The sequence below is a fragment of the Ochotona princeps genome, chromosome 4 (genome assembly GCF_030435755.1).
Source record: "Ochotona princeps isolate mOchPri1 chromosome 4, mOchPri1.hap1, whole genome shotgun sequence".
NCBI lineage: Eukaryota > Metazoa > Chordata > Mammalia > Lagomorpha > Ochotonidae > Ochotona > Ochotona princeps.
The window spans coordinates 7,579,237-7,600,971 of record NC_080835.1 but is presented as its reverse complement, the minus strand read 5'-3'; the positions used below and the strand labels follow the sequence as shown (position 1 = coordinate 7,600,971).

The following is a 21,735-nucleotide window of genomic DNA, read 5'->3' as shown; positions in this document are numbered from 1 at the left end:
AGAAAGTGCCGGGTGGAGTGATCAAGTGGCATCGAATCCACTTCTAAGAGTCAGGGAAGCAGCTGGCATAAAATAGTTTATTCCGGGAGAGAACCAGGGGGCGGTGCTCAGGTGGGAAGGTGCTGGAATGTGAGGCATCTGCCCTCCTTTCTAGGAACTGGAGCAGGTGGGGCGCTGGCGCAGGGTGCCCCCCAAGGCTTCGGAGCTGCCCAGGGTCTCCGGGGCAGGGGCAGGCAGGTTGGCCTCGGTCAGCAGAGCCGCATCTTCCCAGGACCCTGAACCTGGGCCAGCAGAGAGGGGAACACGATCCCATGGGGGATTTCACGAGGCTGCCCGGGGGTCTGGCCCATCTGTCCACCTCCACCGGCCCCGCCCCGGGCTCTGCCGTGGGGCTGCCCTCACCGTCGCTGGCCTCGGGCTCCAGCTCCTCCTCTCCATTCACCGGAGGTGGCTCTGCTTTCTCTTCCTCGGACAGCTGGCCCTCTACGGCCAGAAGGGGAAAAGGGGTCATGTGGGAGGCTGAAGGCTGGAGCTGAGGAGTCCTCAGGGGTGGGGACTAGGGCTGCTGCACCGTACCTGTCCCAGAGGGGTCCTCGCCCTCCTCTGTCACATCCGACAGTGGGGCGGACTCCTCTTGGCCTCCGGGCCCTGCAGGTGGAAGACAGGCTAGACCAGGGGGCTGGGCCAAACAGCAGGGCCAGCCTTTCCTTCAATCCTTGGCTCCACATCTGGATGCCATGGGTATCTTACTGGATAACGTAGGCACTGCCCCTCGCCCAGCCCCATCCACCTCGGGCACCCTACGCTTTTACCTGTCAGATGCGCACAGACCCGCTGCTGGACTTCCTTTTGGGAACCATCCCTTTTTCGGACGTTAACCTGTGGAGGACAAGGGTGAGCAACGAGGGGCTGACTTCCCTCACCACCTGATCAGGACCTCAAGCCCTCCCCACCAACCTCCCCCATCCTCTCAACCACCCATATGGGAACACCACCAAGGGCTGAGAGCAAGGGGCCGGCGTCCCTAGTGACCTGCAAGGAGAGGCGGTGTCGGGGCCAGATGCCGCCCCACACCCACTGCATGTAGCTGAAGAGCACGATGACGCTGAGAAAGGTGAAGTTGCTGGCAACCCCCACAAAGGCGCAGGTCATCGGAAAGTTATACAGCAAGTACCTGTGGCAGGAAGCAAGCACGGGGAAGGGGCAACAGTGACCAGAGAGCGCCAGCTCGCTCATCCCCAGCAACAACCTCCAGGGCAGTTCAAGTGAGCTTAACTCAAGGTCACCTTGGCCACTGTCTCCCCAGCTCCCACTGCCAGATGCTGCTGCAGCCCTGACAAAGGCTCAGCATCCCCTGGGTTGCAGGCCCCACAGCTCGAGTTCCCCCAGCTCCTGCTGAGCAAACATTTCGTGACGGGAGTTCCTAGCCAGGGTTCTGGCTCCCTGTGTAGCTGACAGGACACACAGCCTCTGGCCTCTGCACGCCCTAGGCATGACTGCTCTGGGAGCCTGTCACCTCTGCTTGTTACCTTGGAGCTGGGGCTTGAACCCCACCTCTGCTCGGGGCAGTCTTCACTCAAGGACAGTGCTCTCCTCCTCCCCTCCAGCGGCTCCTCACCTGAGCCCAGTGAAATGGGCGTGGATGCGGAGGTAGGCGCCGTACAGCTGGATGCGTTTGCTGTGGATCTCGATGACAGCGCCGGTGGTCGGCACGTACTGCAGGGGGGCAGGGGTGGGAGCAGTGCTCACTCTGGGATTCTCCCACTGTCGCTTGCCCCAGCCCGATCTGCCACCTGCTCACGGCCTCTCCGCTGTCCTGATTGAACCCTGAGGCTCCCAGGTAGGAGGGCTGTGCCCCCTTCCCAACTCCCCACTGTCGCCCTTCAGCTCACGTACCGAGTTCTCTCTGTAGTCGGCGTACAGCTCCACCTCTAGCAGCTGCTTCTGTTCGGCAAAGCCAAACAGCAGGAGGCTGGAGAAGACCAGCGTGTCCAGCATCTGGAGCAGCTCGGAGCGATAATGCAACATCACCTGGTGGGCCGGGAGGGGAGAGTGGCACAGGTGTCCCCAACTCCCCGGGCCTCACTCACCTCTCGTCCACCCCCAGACATCTATAGAGATGGCCTTCTCCCCAAGCCCCCTGTTCTCTCACCTGACTTCTCCTCCACCTGAACCTTGACTCAAGCATCCCAACTGTAACCCCTGGACAATCACACTTCCCCACTCTAACACAGAGTGCCCTCCACACTCCCCCTTTCATGAAACCTCCCAGGTGAGCCCAACTTTGTCTCTTATCTCCTTGCAAGGAAGGCACTGGAGAGCCAAGGCACTGTCTGAATTTCCCCTGCCACACAGTCAGAGATGCCTTCCATGGTTCTATTGACAGTTCATCTAAGAATGGAATCAGACACTGCCTGAACTATGTGCTGGTAAGAACTTTCTTTTCCTCACTGAATCCAAACTAGTCTTGCCATGAGCTAGTAACTAGCATTTTCTGTCTAATGAGGTCACTTGTCCTGCAGCTGTCATGCTTTTGAGGTTACAAGCGCAGGTCTTCTGAGCACAGCCCCACTCTCTGTACTTGAACCCCAAGTCAGCTGTGCTCCCCAGTCACTGTGGGAGGTTGGCAAATGTCAGAGGTTTGTTGAGTTCATTCCTTGTCCCTTCTCCTGCTGGGTCTCTGACCTCAGAGTCAAGGAGCATTGCCCCCAGAAGCTCCACCCGGATTTTCTGCTCTGCTGTCATTTCCCACACCTTCCCAGATGGGCCGTGGATACTTACGGAGCGCGAGGAAGTGGAGATGACTCGGCCGCCCCTGGTGTAGCAGGACACGGTGACCAGGAACATGCCCAAATCTTGATTCACAGGTGACTCTGGCAGCTCCAACTCCAAGGTCACACGGTACGGCTGTCCGTACATCAGCACCTGTCCCAGGTAGCCCCCGGCATTTTTTGAAACAAAACAAACAAAAGACCCTTTTCCTTTTCCTGTCCCACTTCTCTCTCAGCCCTAACGCGCTCTGCTCCACTCCCCTGGTTAGCCTCTCCATGTGCCGTGCCAAAGAAGGTGCTGCCCCCTAACGGTGGCTGGCCTTTAGGACCCCCTTGGTTCCCCAGCCTTGCTGCACCGCTCTAAGACAGGCTGGGCGCCATTTCTTTTCCAGAAGTGAACTGCATCTTGCCAACTGGGCCATCTGTGACTTGGGCCTGTGTGCCAGCGAGGCCGTCCCCCTGGGCCCAGCCTGCCCTTGCTTACATTATTAATTAAACAAGCGCAGACAGTGCTCATCGTCTCCCTAGCCAGTTCTCGCAGAATCGTCCTGGTTCCAGATCACCTTATGTCATCCTGTGTCTGTATCTTGGTTCTGTGGGTAGAACCCCGAAACTCACAGCTGAGGAATCCTCGCTGGGATGCACCTTATGACGCCAACAATTGCCCCCACACATGTCCCCTAGTCTTCCCTGACCACTCCTGACTTCTAATCCTTTCACTGAATGAGTCTTGTGTGACAGCATGACCCCCTGCAGCGTGGTATATGAGAATGGCAGGGGTGGGGCAACGCTTTTAAACTCAAGAGGGAATGGGCAGGAAAATAAAGCTGAAACACAGTTCCGGCTGACCACAGTTTGAGTGGTCATCACTAAGGCAAAGGTTGAAATGCGTGGCTAGATATGTGTGTGTGTGTACATAAACACGTCTATCCACGATGTAGATATGTGTGTATGTACATACACACGTCTATCCACGATGTAGATATGTGTGTGTGTGTACACACGTCTATCCACGATGTAGATATGTGTGTGTGTGTACATAAACACGTCTATCCACGATGTAGATATGTGTGTGTGTACATACACACGTCTATCCACGATGTAGATATGTGTGTGTGTGTGCATACACACGTCTATCCACGATGTAGATATGTGTGTGTGTGCATACACACGTCTATCCACGATGTAGATATGTGTGTGTGTGTACATACACACGTCTATCCACGATGTAGATATGTGTGTGTGTACGTACACACGTCTATCCACGATGTAGATATGTGTGTGTGTGTACATACACACGTCTATCCACGATGTAGATGTGTGTGTGTGTGTACATACACACGTCTATCCACGACGTAGATATGTGTGTGTGTGTACATACACACGTCTATCCACGATGTAGATATGTGTGTGTACATACACACGTCTATCCACGATGTAGATATGTGTGTGTACATACACACGTCTATCCACGATGTAGATATGTGTGTGTGTGTACATACACACGTCTATCCACGATGTAGATATGTGTGTGTGTACATACACACGTCTATCCACGATGTAGATATGTGTGTGTACATAAACACGTCTATCCACGATGTAGATATGTGTGTGTGTGTACATACACACGTCTATCCACGATGTAGATATGTGTGTGTGTACGTACACACGTCTATCCACGATGTAGATATGTGTGTGTGTGTACGTACACACGTCTATCCACGATGTAGATATGTGTGTGTGTGCACATACACACGTCTATCCACGATGTAGATATGTGTGTGTGTGCATACACACGTCTATCCACGATGTAGATATGTGTGTGTGTACATACACACGTCTATCCACGATGTAGATATGTGTGTGTACATAAACACGTCTATCCACGATGTAGATATGTGTGTGTGTACATACACACGTCTATCCACGATGTAGATATGTGTGTGTGTGTACATACACACGTCTATCCACGATGTAGATATGTGTGTGTACATACACACTTCTATCCACGATGTAGATATGTGTGTGTGTGTACATACACACGTCTATCCACGATGTAGATATGTGTGTGTACATACACACTTCTATCCACGATGTAGATATGTGTGTGTGTGTACATACACACGTCTATCCACGATGTAGATATGTGTGTGTGTGCATACACACGTCTATCCACGATGTAGATATGTGTGTGTGTACATACACACGTCTATCCACGATGTAGATATGTGTGTGTACATACACACGTCTATCCACGATGTAGATATGTGTGTGTGTGTACATACACACGTCTATCCACGATGTAGATATGTGTGTGTGTACATACACACGTCTATCCACGATGTAGATATGTGTGTGTGTGTACATACACACGTCTATCCACGATGTAGATATGTGTGTGTGTACATACACACGTCTATCCACGATGTAGATATGTGTGTGTGTACATACACACGTCTATCCACGATGTAGATATGTGTGTGTGTGTACATACACACATCTATCCACGATGTAGATATGTGTGTGTGTGTACATACACACGTCTATCCACGATGTAGATATGTGTGTGTGTACATACACACGTCTATCCACGATGTAGATATGTGTGTGTGTACATACACACGTGTATCCACGATGTAGATATGTGTGTGTGTACATACACACGTCTATCCACGATGTAGATATGTGTGTGTGCATACACACGTCTATCCACGATGTAGATATGTGTGTGTGCATACACACGTCTATCCATGATGTAGATATGTGTGTGTGTACAAAAACACGTCTATCCACGATGTAGATATGTGTGTGTGCATACACACGTCTATCCACGATGTAGATATGTGTGTGTGTACATACACACGTCTATCCACGATGTAGATATGTGTGTGTGTGTACATACACACGTCTATCCACGATGTAGATATGTGTGTGTGTACATACACACGTCTATCCACGATGTAGATATGTGTGTGTGTACATACACACGTCTATCCACGATGTAGATATGTGTGTGTGTGTACATACACACGTCTATCCACGATGTAGATATGTGTGTGTGTGTACATACACACGTCTATCCACGATGTAGATATGTGTGTGTGTGTACATACACACGTCTATCCACGATGTAGATATGTGTGTGTGTACATACACACGTCTATCCACGATGTAGATATGTGTGTGTACATACACACGTCTATCCACGATGTAGATATGTGTGTGTGTGCATACACACGTCTATCCACGATGTAGATATGTGTGTGTGTGTACATACACACGTCTATCCACGATGTAGATATGTGTGTGTGTACATACACACGTCTATCCACGATGTAGATATGTGTGTGTACATACACACGTTTATCCACGATGTAGATATGTGTGTGTGTGTACATACACACGTCTATCCACGATGTAGATATGTGTGTGTGCATACACACGTCTATCCACGATGTAGATATGTGTGTGTGTGTACATACACACGTCTATCCACGATGTAGATATGTGTGTGTGTACATACACACGTCTATCCACGATGTAGATATGTGTGTGTGTGTACATACACACGTCTATCCACGATGTAGATATGTGTGTGTGTACATACACACGTCTATCCACGATGTAGATATGTGTGTGTGTGCATACACACGTCTATCCACGATGTAGATATGTGTGTGTGTGTACACGTCTATCCATGATGTAGATATGTGTGTGTGTACATACACACGTCTATCCACGATGTAGATATGTGTGTGTGTGTGCATACACACGTCTATCCACGATGTAGATATGTGTGTGTGTGCATACACACGTCTATCCACGATGTAGATATGTGTGTGTGTGTGCATACACACGTCTATCCACGATGTAGATATGTGTGTGTGTGTACATACACACGTGTATCCACGATGTAGATATGTGTGTGTGTACATACACACGTCTATCCACGATGTAGATATGTGTGTGTACATACACACGTCTATCCACGATGTAGATATGTGTGTGTGTACATACACACGTCTATCCACGATGTAGATATGTGTGTGTGTGTACATACACACGTCTATCCACGATGTAGATATGTGTGTGTGTACATACACACGTCTATCCACGATGTAGATATGTGTGTGTGTGTACATACACACGTCTATCCACGATGTAGATATGTGTGTGTGTACATACACACGTCTATCCACGATGTAGATATGTGTGTGTGTACATACACACGTCTATCCACGATGTAGATATGTGTGTGTGTGTACATACACACATCTATCCACGATGTAGATATGTGTGTGTGTACATACACACGTCTATCCACGATGTAGATATGTGTGTGTGTACATACACACGTCTATCCACGATGTAGATATGTGTGTGTGTACATACACACGTCTATCCACGATGTAGATATGTGTGTGTACATACACACGTCTATCCACGATGTAGATATGTGTGTGTACATACACACGTCTATCCACGATGTAGATATGTGTGTGTGTGTACATACACACGTCTATCCACGATGTAGATATGTGTGTGTGTACATACACACGTCTATCCACGATGTAGATATGTGTGTGTGTGTACATACACACGTCTATCCACGATGTAGATATGTGTGTGTGTACATACACACGTCTATCCATGATGTAGATGTGTGTGTGTAGATACACACGTCTATCCACGATGTAGATATGTGTGTGTGTACATACACACGTCGATCCACGATGTAGATATGTGTGTGTGTGTACATACACACGTCTATCCACGATGTAGATATGTGTGTGTGTACATACACACGTCTATCCACGATGTAGATATGTGTGTGTGTGTACATACACACGTCTATCCACGATGTAGATATGTGTGTGTGTACATACACACGTCTATCCACGATGTAGATATGTGTGTGTGTACATACACACGTCTATCCACGATGTAGATATGTGTGTGTGTGTACATACACACGTGTATCCACGATGTAGATATGTGTGTGTGTACATACACACGTCTATCCACGATGTAGATATGTGTGTGTGTACATACACACGTCTATCCACGATGTAGATATGTGTGTGTGTACATACACACGTCTATCCACGATGTAGATATGTGTGTGTGTACATACACACGTCTATCCACGATGTAGATATGTGTGTGTACATACACACGTCTATCCACGATGTAGATATGTGTGTGTACATACACACGTCTATCCACGATGTAGATATGTGTGTGTGTACATACACACGTCTATCCACGATGTAGATATGTGTGTGTACATACACACGTCTATCCACGATGTAGATATGTGTGTGTGTGTACATACACACGTCTATCCACGATGTAGATATGTGTGTGTGTACATACACACGTCTATCCATGATGTAGATATGTGTGTGTACATACACACGTCTATCCATGATGTAGATATGTGTTTGTGTACACGTCTATCCACGATGTAGATATGTGTGTGTGTGTACATACACACGTCTATCCACGATGTAGATATGTGTGTGTGTGCATACACACGTCTATCCATGATGTAGATATTGCACACATGGTTTCACGCACACAAACACAGAGGTTAATGCTTTCAATCTGAACTATTTCCTGAGGGGAAAACCGATTCTGAGATTCCCTGTCCTTTGTGGAGGCCAGAAGATTCCACACGAGGTGCCCCATGACCCCTCTGAAATGTTCAAGAAGGTCAGCCTCGCTGCTGCGTGAAGGGAGTGACAGCGCTTGCTTGCTGCCTACCGGGCACAGGGTTTCTTTCTTCCCGTGGTGGTGAAAATATTCCAGAACTGATTGTGGAGATGGCTGTACAACTATTAATGTATTAGCAGCATCTGAACTATACAGCCTATAAGGAGAATATGAAGTAATTCTTAATAATGCCGCTATTGTTTTAAAAACCTGGTAGTTTAGGGCCCGGCGGCGTGGCCTAGCAGATAAAGTCCTCGCCTTGAAAGCCCCGGGGTCCCATATGGGCGCTGGTTGTAATCCCAGCAGCTCCACTTCCCATCCAGCTCCCTGCCTGTGGCCTGGGAAAGCAGTTGAGGACGGCCCAATGCCTTGGGACCCTGCACCCACGTGGGAGACCCGGAAGAGGTTCCTGGTTCCCGGCTTCGGATCGGCACAGCTCCAGCCGTTGCGGTCACTTGGGGAGTGAATCATCAGATGCAAGATCTTCCTCTCTCTCTTCCTCTCTGTATATCTGACTTTGTAATAAAATAAATAAATCTTTAAAAAAAAAAAACCTGGTAGTTTAACATGGGAAGTTTCTATCATGTCCTTCATGGTGATCCACAGAATCTAACCGCAGAACCTGCGGGTGTACGTCTGCCTTCATCCTGTCTGTCCGCTGGTGGCAGGAGTCTCCCCTCCCTTGCCAGCTCTCCCTCAATGCCGCAGCCTCCCAACAGTCCAGACTACACAGACCCGCCTCTTCACATGCTCTCCCGGCAGCTCTGCCTCCATGCTCTGCACTGTTGCACTTCACTGCTTACTTCGCAGGCAAACACATGCAATGCAAAGGTGTCCTTGTTTTGCTCTGTTTTAAAGATCTATTCACTTGAAAGACACGGTGGCAGGATTTTCCCTATGCTTATTCACTCCCCAAATGGTCGTGACAGCCTGGACGAGGCTGGAGCCAGGAGCCAAGAGCTCCACCCTGGTCTCCCACCTGGGTGGCAGGGGCCCAAGTTCTTGGGCCACCATCCGCTGCCTTCCCAGGTGCACTAGCACAAAGTGGGAACTCAGACAGACACTCGTATACGGGATGCTGGCACTGCAAGTGGTGGTTTAGACGACTGTACCACAGCACCTATCGCAGTTTTTAGGTTTTGTTTGTTTGATATTAATCTGGTGAGCTCCTTGAGAGCCAAAGCCACATCTTCTGCCTCTAGTAATGCTTTCCCCATAGAGTGGATACAGTATTTCATTAAAAAACTGTCTACCTGCCACGAACACAATGTTCAGCCTCTTCTAATCATCGCAAACAAGAGGCAGATTTCTTCTCAACCTCCATCTTTTCCCTCCGCGCTCGTGCCCCAGGCTCACCTGCCGTGAAGCTTCTAGGCTGCCTGTGTCCGCGCTAGGACCTGCGCACCGGGCAGCCACACACTTGCAGGCATCGTTCCGGGCGGAGGCCTTGGGGCTTGCCTCGCCTCGAACCTCCACTTGAAGGGTGACCTGAGTCTGCCTCCACAGTACACGCTGTCCAGCCCTGTCTCCTTTCCTGAGCAGCACAGCTGCTGCTCCTTCTGCGACGCTCAACGTCTCCCTGACTAGTCTGGACAACCCCCTGGGTGGGACACAGCTAGACCAGGTGACAGTTTTCCTGACAGTGTCTGAAAACAAGGTGATTCAACTGGAAGAGGTCACAGGACACAAGTCTCCCAAGCTACTTGCACTGTCATGGGGAGGCCAGTGTGCTAACAGCCCCAGGGGACCCTAGATGCTACAAGTCACACTCCTTGGCCCCAGGGAACCCTAGATGCCATAGCTCATGTTCTTCCTTTTGCTAAAATATTTTTTTTTTAATTGGAAATGCATATTTTACGGAGAGGAGACACAGAGAGAAAGGTCTTCCATCTACTGTTTCACTCCCCATGTGGTTGCAACAGACAGAGGTGATGCGATCTGAAGCCAGGAACTTCTTCCAGGTTTCCCACGCGGGTGCAGGGTTCCAAGGGTTTGGGCCATCCTTGACTACTTTCCCAGGCCACAAGCAGGAAGCTGGATGGGAAGTGGAGCAGCTGGGACATGAACCAATGCCCATATGCGATCTTGGTGCATGCAAGGCGAGGATTTAGCTACTAGGCTACTACGCTGGGCCCTCATGCTCTTTTTTTTTTTTTAATATTTATTTATTTTTATTGGAAAGGTGGATATACAGAGAGGAGAGAGATAGAGAGGAAGATCCTCCGTCCGATGGTTCACTCCCCAAGTGACTGCAACGGCCAGTGCTGTGCCAATCTTAAGCCAGGAGCCAGGAGCTCTTCTGGGTCTCACATGCGGGTGCAGGGTCCCAAGGCCGTGGGCCGTTCTCGACTGCTTTCCCAGGCCACAAGCAGGGAGCTAGATGGGAACCAGGGCTGCAGGGACCAGAACCGACAACCACATGGGATCCTGGTGCGTGCAAGGCGAGGGCCTTAACCACTACGCTATTGCGTCGGGACCCCTCATGTTCCTTTTACAGTGCTATTTCAAAGCCAGCTTCGTCTCAATTACCACTTAAAAAAATAATTTTCAATGGATTTTAATTCTTAGTTTCACCACTGATTGTATCTGATCACATTATTGACAATCAAAAAGCTTTTTCTAAATGTTGAGATCCTACCCCTATCACAGCTGCCACCAACTTGTCTAATCAGGAAGGTCAAGTCTCCATTTGCACTTGTCAGGGTTTCCAGGTTTGCTGGGGTCATACCAGCTTCTGGCCAATCCTCTGGCCTAGTACCCTTTGGAATGACAGGTCACACGTATTTGTCAACTATTTCGTGATTTCACAAAACAAAGTTTACAATCCTCAGAGGCTGCCATCCTATTCCAATACAATAGCTGAAACAGGTCGTATCTCGGCTGGTGTGCCGGCAATGAGACTCTTTGTAGTATCTGCGGCACGTGACACACTGTACTTAGACTTCACTTTCTTCCTAATCTCCCTTTCCTTCACAGGCTTCCTCTTAGACACCACTCCTCAATCTCTACACTTTCCTTACGACTTGCTATTTGAGTCATCAAAGCACTAACAGACCCTTTCTCCGGCACCCACACTCACCCGATCACGTCCACTCTTTGCCAGTGAGACATTGGCCACGGGGAAGGAGCACAGTGAGGGGGAAGAGGAGTCGCAGTCGGTCCTAAGTGACAAGGAAGAATGACTGTGGTGAGGTATGGGGCCTGTCTGATCCACCATGTGCACACCTGTTGGCCCCAGGGCTCCCTCCGTCCCCCTCTTCCCTCAGCACAGAGAGGCAATGGGGACAAGGGCAGCCAGCAGATTCAGAATACAAAGCCGATCCATTGCTTCCCGTACAGTTACATAAATGTATTTCCTTTAATTGGAGCAGACATTCTTAGATGGGAACCTGGTTTCTTACTTTAGTTTTTGTTTCGTTTAAAATATTTCTGTGAACAGAAGAACAGTAAACTTCCTTCGGGACTAGGGAGAGGAGCTTTCTCTGGTCCTTGCCTGCTTCCAATTTTGGGTCCCCACCCCCTCTCGTAATAACCATCAGGATCGCTCCAGAAACCCCTCAAAACAAACAAATAAACAAACAAAACTAGGATAGACAGAACAACAAGGAAAGCTTAGAAACAGACAGGAAACGGCCAGCGGAGAAGCACTTATAACTCACTGGGTGGGACACAAAGATTAGTTACTCCTCACTGGGGTATGGAAGATTTCTCTGCACACCCCTCCTAAACATGCTCACCTAAACAGCTGACATATATCCTGTTAGAATTATAGAGTTAGACCACCTGAAAAACAGCCAGGTTCAGCGAAAACGTGCTTCAATGCTATAAACTGCTAAAGGCTAAAATTAAAACAGGCATGAGATAGCTGAATAGCAATCTATAGCCATTTTAAGGTGTATAGAACACGACTGAATATAAACCAAAATTGAAATGTCTATGAAGAAGTCACAGACTGTGGTTGAGAACCTGCATTTTCTTATTAACATATTAGTTAATCAATACCATGTCAATTAATGTCACAATGTTGTAAATGGTTGGAAATATTATGTTGGGGTTTTTAGTTGATTGGGATGATACTCTGCCGGCTCTACCTTCAGACCAGAGATGGTCTCACCAACAAACCATTGAACTTACCAGGACAACAAGATGCTGGACTTTATGCTTGGTAAATACCTCCAATGAAAGAATGTCAACTGAATTTGAATTATGGAAATGCAACAAGGTGGAGCAATCCTCCGTGGGGGGGAGGGTGTGGGGAGGGGCGGGGGGAATCCCAGTGCATAAAAAATATATCACATAATGTAATGTAATTAATTAAAAAAAAATGAAATGCAATAAAAATATGTTAAAAAAAATAAAATATTTCTGTGAAGCAAGAGTGACAGGGCCCAGCACGATGGTCTAGTGGCTAAAATCCTCGCCTTGCATGCTTTGGGATCCCATGTGGGGCCAGTTCACGGTCTGGCTGCTCCATTTCTCATCCAGCTCCCTGCTTGTGGCCCATCGGAATTCACACGGGAGACCCAGAGGAAACTCCTGGCTTTAGACAGGCTCAGCTTTGGCCACTCTATTTGGGGAATGAACCATCAGAAAAAAAGATCTTTCTCTCTGTATCTCCTTCTCTCTGTGAAATCTGCCTTTCAATAAAAATAAATCTTTTATTTTTAAAAAAGATTTTTGTCATTTCACTTTTTTTCTTTTTAAAAACTTAATTTTTTATTGGAATGGGCAAATTTACAGAGAGAAAGACAGACAGAAAGATCTTTCGTCTCCTGCTTCACTCCCTAAGTGGCTGCAACGGCTGGAGCTGAGCCAATCCTAAGCCTGGAGCCAGGAGCTTCCTCTCCAGGTCTTTCACGGGGTGCCAAGGCTCTGGGCCATCTGTGACTGCTTTGCCAGGCCACAAGCAGGGAGGTGGATGGGAAGTAGAGCAGCCAGGACACAAACTGGCACCCACATGGGATCCTGGCACCTGCAAGACCAGGATTTTAGTTTCTAGGGTACTGGACAGGACCCTAAAAATAAATAAATCTTCTTTGTTTTTGAAAGAAGGAAGGAAGGAAGGAAAGAAGGAAGGAAGGAAGGAAGGAAGGAAGGAAGGAAGGAAGGAAGAAAGAAAGAAAGAAAGAAAGAAAGAAAGAAAGAAAGAAAGGGCGAGCAACAGAGAGGAATGAGGAACAAGAGAAATATCTTCCATCTGCTGGTTCACTCCCCAAATGGCTGTAAACACTAAGCCAGGTCAAAGCCAGGAGCCAGGAACTCCAGCTTGGTTTCTCACAATTGGGGCACAGGTCTAGGCCCCTGGGCCTTCTGCTGCCTTCCTAGGTACATTCAATAGGAAGCTGAACTGGAAGCAGAGTAGCTGGGACTCCAACCAACCCTCCCATGGAATGGTGGCACCACAGAAGCAACTTAACCCACTGCACCAACGAAGCTCCTCCCTGTACCGACTTTAGACTCACTTGAAGGGCTGGTATTCGGTTCAGCAGTCAGGACCCTGCTGAAGATGCCCAGGTGTGCTTGAGTTGGAGACCCAGTTCCACTTCCAATTCTACCTTCCTGCTAATGCAGTCCCTCTGGGTGACTGTAGGTGACAGCCCAAGTGACTGGCTTCTGGTCACAGCAAAGACCTGCACTGAGTTCTCAGTGTCTGGCTTTAGCCTGGACCGGCCCAGTCTTGCTGCTGTGGGCGTTTGAGAAGTAAACCACTCAAGGAGAGGTCTCTCTTTGCCTTTCAAATAAATAATTACTTTCTTTTTCACTTTATTATTGTTATCATTTTATGACATAGTTCCATCAAATAAATAAATAAATTTTTAGAAGTGTATTTTTATTTGACCAGCAGAAATTCACAGAACCAGAGGTGAACAGCTGGGACACAAACCAGTGCCCATACTGGATACCAGTGCTGGCTACTGCACTGGTCCCTCAAATAAACCAATAATAATTAAAAATACTTGAGACCCTTAATAAAGATAAAGATTCTAAGATCTCACCCACAGATTATTTTTAAGTAGTTCTTGTCTGGGACCAAGTTTCAGAAAATACTTCTGAAAGGATCCACAGACTACTTTTTGTTATTGTTATTTATCTGGTTAAAAAATTACTTATTTGGGCCCGGCGGCATGGCCTAGCGGCTAAGGTCTTCGCCTTGAACGCCCCAGGATCCCATATGGGCGCCGGTTGTAATCCCGGCAGCTCCACTTCCCATCCAGCTCCCTGCTTGTGGCCTAGGAAAGCAGTGGAGGACGGCCCAAAGCCTTGGGACCCTGCACCCGCGTGGGAGACCCGGAGGAGCTCCTGGTTTTGGACTTCAGATTTGCTCAGCACTGGCAGTTGCAGCCACTTGGGGAGTGCATCAGCGGATGGAAGATCTTCCTCTCTATCTCTCTTCCTCTCCGTATATATGCCTTTTCAATAGAAATAAATAAAAAATTTTAAAATTTTCGTTATTTACTTGAAAATAAGAGTTACACACAGAGAGATCTTCCATCTGCTGGCTCACTTCCCAGATGGCTGATGCTGCGGCAGATCAGAGGCAGGAGCTTCACCCAGGTCTCCCACACGGGTAGGAGGGGCCCAAACACTTGGGACACCTTCTTTTTTTTTTTTTTTTTTTAAGATTTATTCATTTTATTACAGCCAGATATATAGAGAGAAGGAGAGACAGACAGGAAGATCTTCTGTCCAATGATTTGCTCCCCAAGTGAGCCACAACGGGCTGATGCGCGCCGATCCGAAGCTGGGAACCAGGAACCTCTTCCGGGTCTCCCACGCGGGTGCAGGGTCCCAGTGCATTGGGCCGTCCTCAACTGCTTTCCCAGGCCACAAGCAGGGAGCTGGATGGGAAGTGGAGCTGCCAGGATTAGAACTGGCGCCCGTATGGGATCCTGGGGTGTTCAAGGCGAGGACTTTAGCCGCTAGGCCACGCCGCCGGGCCCTTGGGACACCTTCTGCTGCTTTTCCTAGGTCATTAGCAGGGAGCTGAATCAGAAGTGGAGCAGCTGGGACTTGAGTTAGTGACCATATGGGAGGCCAGTACTACAGGTGGCAGTTCAATCTGCTGGGCACAGGGCCAGTTCCCACATGGTTTTTAAACATTTTTACTTCTTTTCATCTTACTTGGAAGTGGAGTTTAGGGGAAAGGGGGAGATCTTCTATCTACTGGCTCCTTCCCCCAAAAGCCCACAACAGCCAGGGTCAGGTCAGCCCCAGGTCAGCAGCCCCAACTCCATTTGGGTCTCCCATGTGCCTGGCAGAGACCGCAGTACTTGATCCATCCCCTGCTGCCTGTCACAGAGTGAACTAGCAGGAAACTGGAACGGGGAGTGCAGGAGGGCTGCCCCAGCTCTGTGAGGGGAGTGCAGGAGCTGCCCCAGCACTGTGAGGGGAGTGCAGGAGCTGCCCCAGTACTGTGAGGAGAGTGCAGGAGGGCTGCCCCAGCACTGTGAGGGGAGTGCAGGAGGGCTGCCCCAGCTCTGTGAGGGGAGTGCAGGAGCTGCCCCAGCACTGTGAGGGGAGTGCAGGAGCTGCCCCAGTACTGTGAGGAGAGTGCAGGAGGGCTGCCCCAGCACTGTGAGGGGAGTGCAGGAGCTGCCCCAGCTCTGTGAGGAGAGTGCAGGAGGGCTGCCCCAGCTCTGTGAGGGGCAGCATCTTAAGTGCTGCAGCGCAGGTATTTCTAAAGAATCCCTCAACTCAGGGCCAGATGGCAGCACCTGCCGGGAATATCACACACATTGTTATGGCTGGGATGGCTACAGCTTTCCCAAGGTGCCTCCTAAAAGCTGAAGAAACTCTTAGAAATTACAGTTCACGAACACAGAGAGCAAGGGAAAAAGATGACTGGAGGCCACTGACAACAACGCTCTTCTCATCTGTTGGTTCATCCCATGGCCACTGTCAACAGGAGGGAAGATCTGGGCAGTGGAAAGGAACCAAGCGGCCATGCATGTCCAGCATGTTCAAGGCAGGGGCCGCTTGGCATGCTGCCTTCCCAGGACCTCCTCTGCTGAAAGCCACGTCAATTCTGAGATGCGCAAAAGTGAACAGTAGCCTGGAAAGAGGTCTGATTCCAATCCACACAAAATCACTCCTCAAACAAGAGCCTGTTTTTAAATTACATTCCATCAGCCTGGGTAAACCCAGGACCCCAGAGCTGCACTGCCTCAAGGCGCTCTGGCCTGGCACTGAGAGGTGCTACGCCCTCCAGAACATCAGGCTCAGGGTTCCTTGTAGGGAAAGGAAGTGGCTGACCAGGTCACCTTCCAGGGCCCCTGCGGTGGCTGTCTCCTGGGGACTCCCCTCACCTGTAGTGGAAGTGCACAGGGCTGAGGTGGCTGACCGTCGGCATGTAGGAGTAGTAGAAGGAGCCGTAGAGAAACACGGACACCCAGAGCAGGAGCAGGATGGTGCAGAAGAGTACCCCAAATTGTAGTAGCAGCCTGCGGGCACGGCCCGCCAGCACATGGCCCACCTCCTGGACCCACAGGAAGGCGGGTAGCAACGGCTCGTTGGCCATGGCGGTGAAGGCAGGGGGTCTGGTTCCAGGCTCAGGCCTCAAGTTCTTGGCTGCTCTGCCACATGGACGCCACCCCTGGCCATGAGATGAAGCAGCTGGAGGCTCCTGGAATGAGACAGGAAGAATGGCTTTCCTCCTCAAAGAACTGGGGGACAAAAAAGTGTACTGGGGGCCCAGTGTGGAAGCCTAGTGGCTAAAGTCCTCGCCTTGCACGTGCCAGGATCCCATATGTGCACCGGGTCTAATACCGGCTGCTTCACTTTCCATTCAGGTCCTTGCTTGTGGCCTCGGAAAGCAATCGAGGATGGCCCCAAGCCCTGGGACCCTGCATCCACGTGGGAGACCTGGAGGAAGTTCCGATCCAAAGCCAACAGCCAGGAACTTCCTCCAGGTCTCCCATGCGGGTGCAGGGTCCCACGGCTTTGGGCCATCCTCAGCTGCTTTCCCAGGGCACAAGCAGGGAGCTGGATGGGAAGCAGGGCTGCCGGAATTAGAACTGGCAACCATTTGGGATCCAGGCGCGTTCAAGGCAAGGACTTCAGCCGTTAGGCCACCATGCTGTGCCCAAAAAGCAATTAAGTCTTAAAAAAAAAAACAAAGCTTCCTGGTCTGGCTTTGTGGAGTTAAAGTCAGCAAAATAAAGTCAAATCATTGCCTCACATGTCTTTACTCCAAAGGCCGGTGCTTCTCAAACAAAACACTTGGGTATTCATGACAAATTCAGCCTGTGGAGAAGGCGCGCTGTGCACTGTTTCAAAGCGCCTTTATACACATACACACACGGTGACGCGGGAACTCACACCGCCAGGCATTGCACGGAGAGCACGCGCAACTTGCCCAAGCTCGCAAAGCGGGCAAAATGCCAGCAGCCTAAGACCAGTAGCAAAACCCAGTATCTCCTCTCTGGGGAGCCGTGCTGGCTCCCTGCGAGGCCGTGTCCCCACGCTACTGGGCAGGGTGTCCGGCAGCCCTGCATACTGCCTCCAGCGCACTCCGGCTTGGCGGGCACCAGGAGCGCCCACCTAACCGTGCCTCCATGGAAACCAGCTGGCCGCCAGCTGCAGCACTGTGGACTCACCAGCCTCCCATGCTACCCAGGCAACCGTGGGAAAGGGTTTCTGGTCCCGGGGAAACTCCGCCCCTTGTAGTCTGAGGAGGCGGGGCCTCATCTAGGGGATGAGGCGTGGCCACTACTGAGTGAGGTCAACCCCCTCGAGCTCTCCACTGTCCCTCCCCTGCAGCCTGGTACCAGACCACAGGAATGGCACCTCCTCCCAGCAGGCTCTGACTCAGCTGTGTCCACTAAGGCCCCAAAGCCGAAGCTGCAAGTTTAAGGGGCTTGGGAGGGTAGAGACAGTCAAGTGAGTGTCCAGCCGGCACTGATTTTTGTCCCCCGCCATCCCTGGACCGGTGGGCGTCTAAGCCTGCAAGGAAAGGTTTCCAGGATGCACCATCCACCTCCTCTGACCCTTACTGGATACCCTTTCCTCAGGGTGCCCGAGGCACGTTGTCTACACCAGGTCTACACAGTTGGCATTTTCAATCTTGTACCTTTCTGGTCACTAGACAGTCAGTCCTTCAGGGAAAAGGCCAGTCCACAACACCATGGGTGAAAGAGCTGATTATTCAAAATGTCGGCATTTCTTCAAACCAAGACTCACCTCACAGTCCGGGCTGCATCCCCCACCCCCACCCTTGCTCACACCTCCCCCCAGGAAGCCTGTTTCCAGAATATGTCCCCTGACTGTCCCCCCACAAAGCCCCTTACCTCTTCTTTGTTGGATCCTTTGGTCTGACCTGCTTTTCCTGCAGCCTCTCCTCTTTGGTCAGCCATTCCTGTGGGCCTCTGCTTGCTCACACTCCTCCGCCCGCCCTGGGTCTGTCACTTGTGGCTGGAACACCAAGTGGTGAGCTATGCTGATCACCTGTAGTGCATCACATTTTCCTGGCTATGGGGAATGGAGGGTCCCTGGGAGAGAAATGGAGACTCAGGGGCAAAGTGCTGTGTCAGGGTAGGGGGAGGAAAAGAAGGGGGGGCGCAACTGCCCAGCTGATGTCAGATTTCCAAATGAGCAGGGTCCCTGGCAGCCAGCTGGGACTGCAGGAGCTGTCCCAGGTCCAGACCATCCACTGGGAAGAGGGGGAACGTGGGGTCTGTCTCTTTCAGCTCCTTTGGGAAGCGCTCTAGCCCAGACTGGGGATGCCTGCAATGGGGGAGGGGCATGCAGTGAGTCGGGAACAGTTGGGGGGGGTGTGCGCAGAGGATGCGGGGTGGCAGCCCGGCTCCCCCACTGGCCAGGCAATTGGTATGCTCCAGGCTCTGAACAGCTCCTTCCAGCATCCTTCATCCTTCAGGTACCAGCCATCTGGGCAGTGTTGGAGCCACAGAAACGGAGCCCAGCGCCCCTCTCGACCCCTGGCCTAAAACTCCCCAGCAGCCTTCAGTCTTAGCGGCTTCTGTGTCAGCTCCTTCCAGCGGCAGCTCCTTGAAGGGTGGGGCACACATCTGAGGCAGAAGGTTTTGGTGCCCCCCCTCCACCCTACGCCCCGGGGCTGCTGCCTGTCATAGCAGGTGAGTAGAGAGAAGCTGTTTTTTTTTCCCCTCCTGTTGGAGCGCTGGGGGGTGATGTGCCCTCCTCATCAGTGTGGGGCTTTTCCAGGTTGAGGGTTTTGGAGTTGCGAACACACACGGCTCAAAGGAGCGAGGAGCCTGAAACCATCTGGGCAATGTTCGCTGCTTCATGGCCCAGGCAAAAGGGGAATTTGGGGAGCACAGTTATTCACTGAGGAAGACAGGGATGGGTCCGGCAGGCTACAGGAGGATGGTAAGGCCAATAGGGGCACAGGTACAGGGTGGGAGGGTGGAAGAGCCTTTGGATGAGACTGTGCTGAGCTGTCCCTCTCTGCTCCAGGATGAAAGGGGACACCCCTGTGAATAGCACCATGAGTATTGGACAAGCCCGCAAGATGGTGGAGCAGCTTAAGATCGAGGCCAGTTTGTGCCGGATAAAGGTGGGTGGGACCTGGCTCTCATTAGCATTAGTGGGCCAGGCCCTGGATGCTTTCCTGCCTGAAGTTATGGAGACCCAGGGAGGAGTGTGTCCCCAGGACTCTGTGGGGAGAGGTCTCCAGGGAGACCTATGGGGAGGGAGGCTGCCGCAGGCTCCAGGCTTCTGGCTAACCACCCTCTGGCTGCCTCCCAGGTGTCCAAAGCGGCCGCCGACCTGATGACTTACTGTGACGCTCATGCCTGTGAAGACCCCCTCATCACTCCCGTGCCCACTTCGGAGAACCCCTTCCGGGAGAAGAAGTTTTTCTGTGCGCTGCTCTGAGCTGCCCTGTTCCTCTTCCCGACTCCTCACCTTCCCCTCTCCGAGGCCCCTGGCAGTGCACCCCTAGCCCCGGCCCACCCTGGACATCTGAAGCACAAGGCCCTCCCTTACCCACCTGTCGACCTCATTCCGCTGCCCCTGGTGGCTGACACCAAGCACCCCGTGACCGGCACCCCCTGCTCCACCCACAGCAGGGTCCTGTCCCACTCTGCCAGCGTCCTGCCCGCGTCCCTCTGTGACCTGCTCCGACAATGGGGAGAGGGATGGGCCGGGTGCTTGCTCTCTGTCTCACCTGGAGCTTACTGGCAGGGTAAAGCCATGTGAAGAATAAAATCCTCCAGCGCCTCAGAGGACAGCTCCCGTGTTAGCGTTCTTGGGGAACGAGGACCACCAGTCAATAGCGGTGCCATAGCCGGGGAACAGGGCCAGTCAAAGCAGGTGGAACACTGTCCGGCATCGGAGACCAGCGGGCAGGCGGGCGCCAGAGCGCCCCCACGGTAAGACTTAAGTCACAGCCGATGCTCGCAGCCTCCCGAGGGCGTTCACACACACACACACACACACACACACACACACACGTACAGGCCCGCGTGCGCGTGTAGCGAACGCCGGGGAAATGGCAGCCTGGCCGAAGCCTGCGGGCCTGTGGGGGTGGGTGGGAGGCAGGACCGGGGCGGTGCACGGCGCCGGAACCTTTACAAGCCGAGGGAGGGGCGGGGCTCGTTACCGCGACAGGCGCGGGTTTTAGGCCTAAGATGGCTGCGCCCACGCCGGCCCCGGAAAACATGGCATCTGCCACACGAGGCGCCAACATGGCGTCCCCCGCCCGCGGCGTTCCGCCGTACAGCGCATCTTAAAATGGCGGCTCCCAGGCATCCAGCGTTCCCGATAGGGTTCCTTCCGTGCGCGTCTCGTCTCAAAATGGCTGCCCTGCGCCCCTCACGCCCGCGGGTGGACGACAGAGCACCGCGAAGCCGGCGCTGGGACGCTGAGGCAGGGACCGGTTCCTGTTCGGCATCGTCCATCTTGGGGCGTCGTTCCTCTGTAGCTTCCTGCTCTCGCAAGAGCTGGTAGCCCTGGCATTGTTAGGCTTTTCTTGTTTCCTTTTCTTCTCAAGCCGACTCCACCCCATTTGGCCGAGCACCGCCTGCATCTTTTCGCAGGGGAGCCAGCCAGGTTACTGCCAGTCTAGATCTGACCCCAAGGGCGATTGTCCAGGCAGAGGGAGGCCATGGCAGGGAAGGTGGAATCCCAGGTCAGCTAGTGGGTATCGTGACGGAGCAGTTTGGGGCGGCCTGCCTTCTCATGACGGGAACAAATGGTGCTGTCAGCAGGCAGCTAGCTGAAGGTTGCCTTCCCAAGGTCCAGGGGGAACCAGTGTAGCTTTGTATTTCTGAAC

At 51.6% G+C, this 21,735-nt stretch overlaps 3 protein-coding genes across 6 annotated transcripts in view; 1 reads left to right on the top strand and 2 right to left on the bottom strand.

The window, feature by feature from the left end:
• The window catches only part of GANAB (glucosidase II alpha subunit), a 93,869-nt gene that overhangs the window by 56,361 nt on the left and 15,773 nt on the right, over positions 1–21,735 (bottom strand). The window lies entirely within an intron of this gene.
• Positions 59–20,890, bottom strand: BSCL2 (BSCL2 lipid droplet biogenesis associated, seipin). Of its 4 annotated transcripts, none has more exons than XM_058662906.1 (12): positions 20,629–20,890; positions 18,773–18,973; positions 16,793–17,109; positions 11,566–11,647; positions 2,782–2,925; positions 1,897–2,031; positions 1,619–1,716; positions 1,033–1,174; positions 813–879; positions 577–648; positions 403–483; positions 59–281 (listed from the first exon to the last, which is right to left on the bottom strand). In XM_058662906.1, exons 2-12 carry the CDS (start codon positions 18,836–18,838, stop codon positions 151–153), a joined length of 1,335 nt encoding a protein of 444 aa, XP_058518889.1. In that variant the 5' UTR covers positions 18,839–18,973; positions 20,629–20,890; the 3' UTR covers positions 59–150. The 4 variants fall into 4 exon arrangements, with proteins under 4 accessions (XP_058518889.1, XP_058518887.1, XP_058518888.1 ...); XM_058662904.1 differs by having other exon boundaries at positions 18,773–18,896; XM_058662905.1 differs by lacking the exon at positions 20,629–20,890 and adding an exon at positions 20,452–20,605 and having other exon boundaries at positions 18,773–18,896.
• GNG3 (G protein subunit gamma 3) lies at positions 19,603–20,445 on the top strand. The gene is made up of 2 exons (XM_004596763.2): positions 19,603–20,016; positions 20,208–20,445. The coding sequence occupies exons 1-2, from the start codon at positions 19,918–19,920 to the stop codon at positions 20,334–20,336; spliced, it is 228 nt and encodes a 75-aa protein (XP_004596820.1). The 5' UTR covers positions 19,603–19,917; the 3' UTR covers positions 20,337–20,445.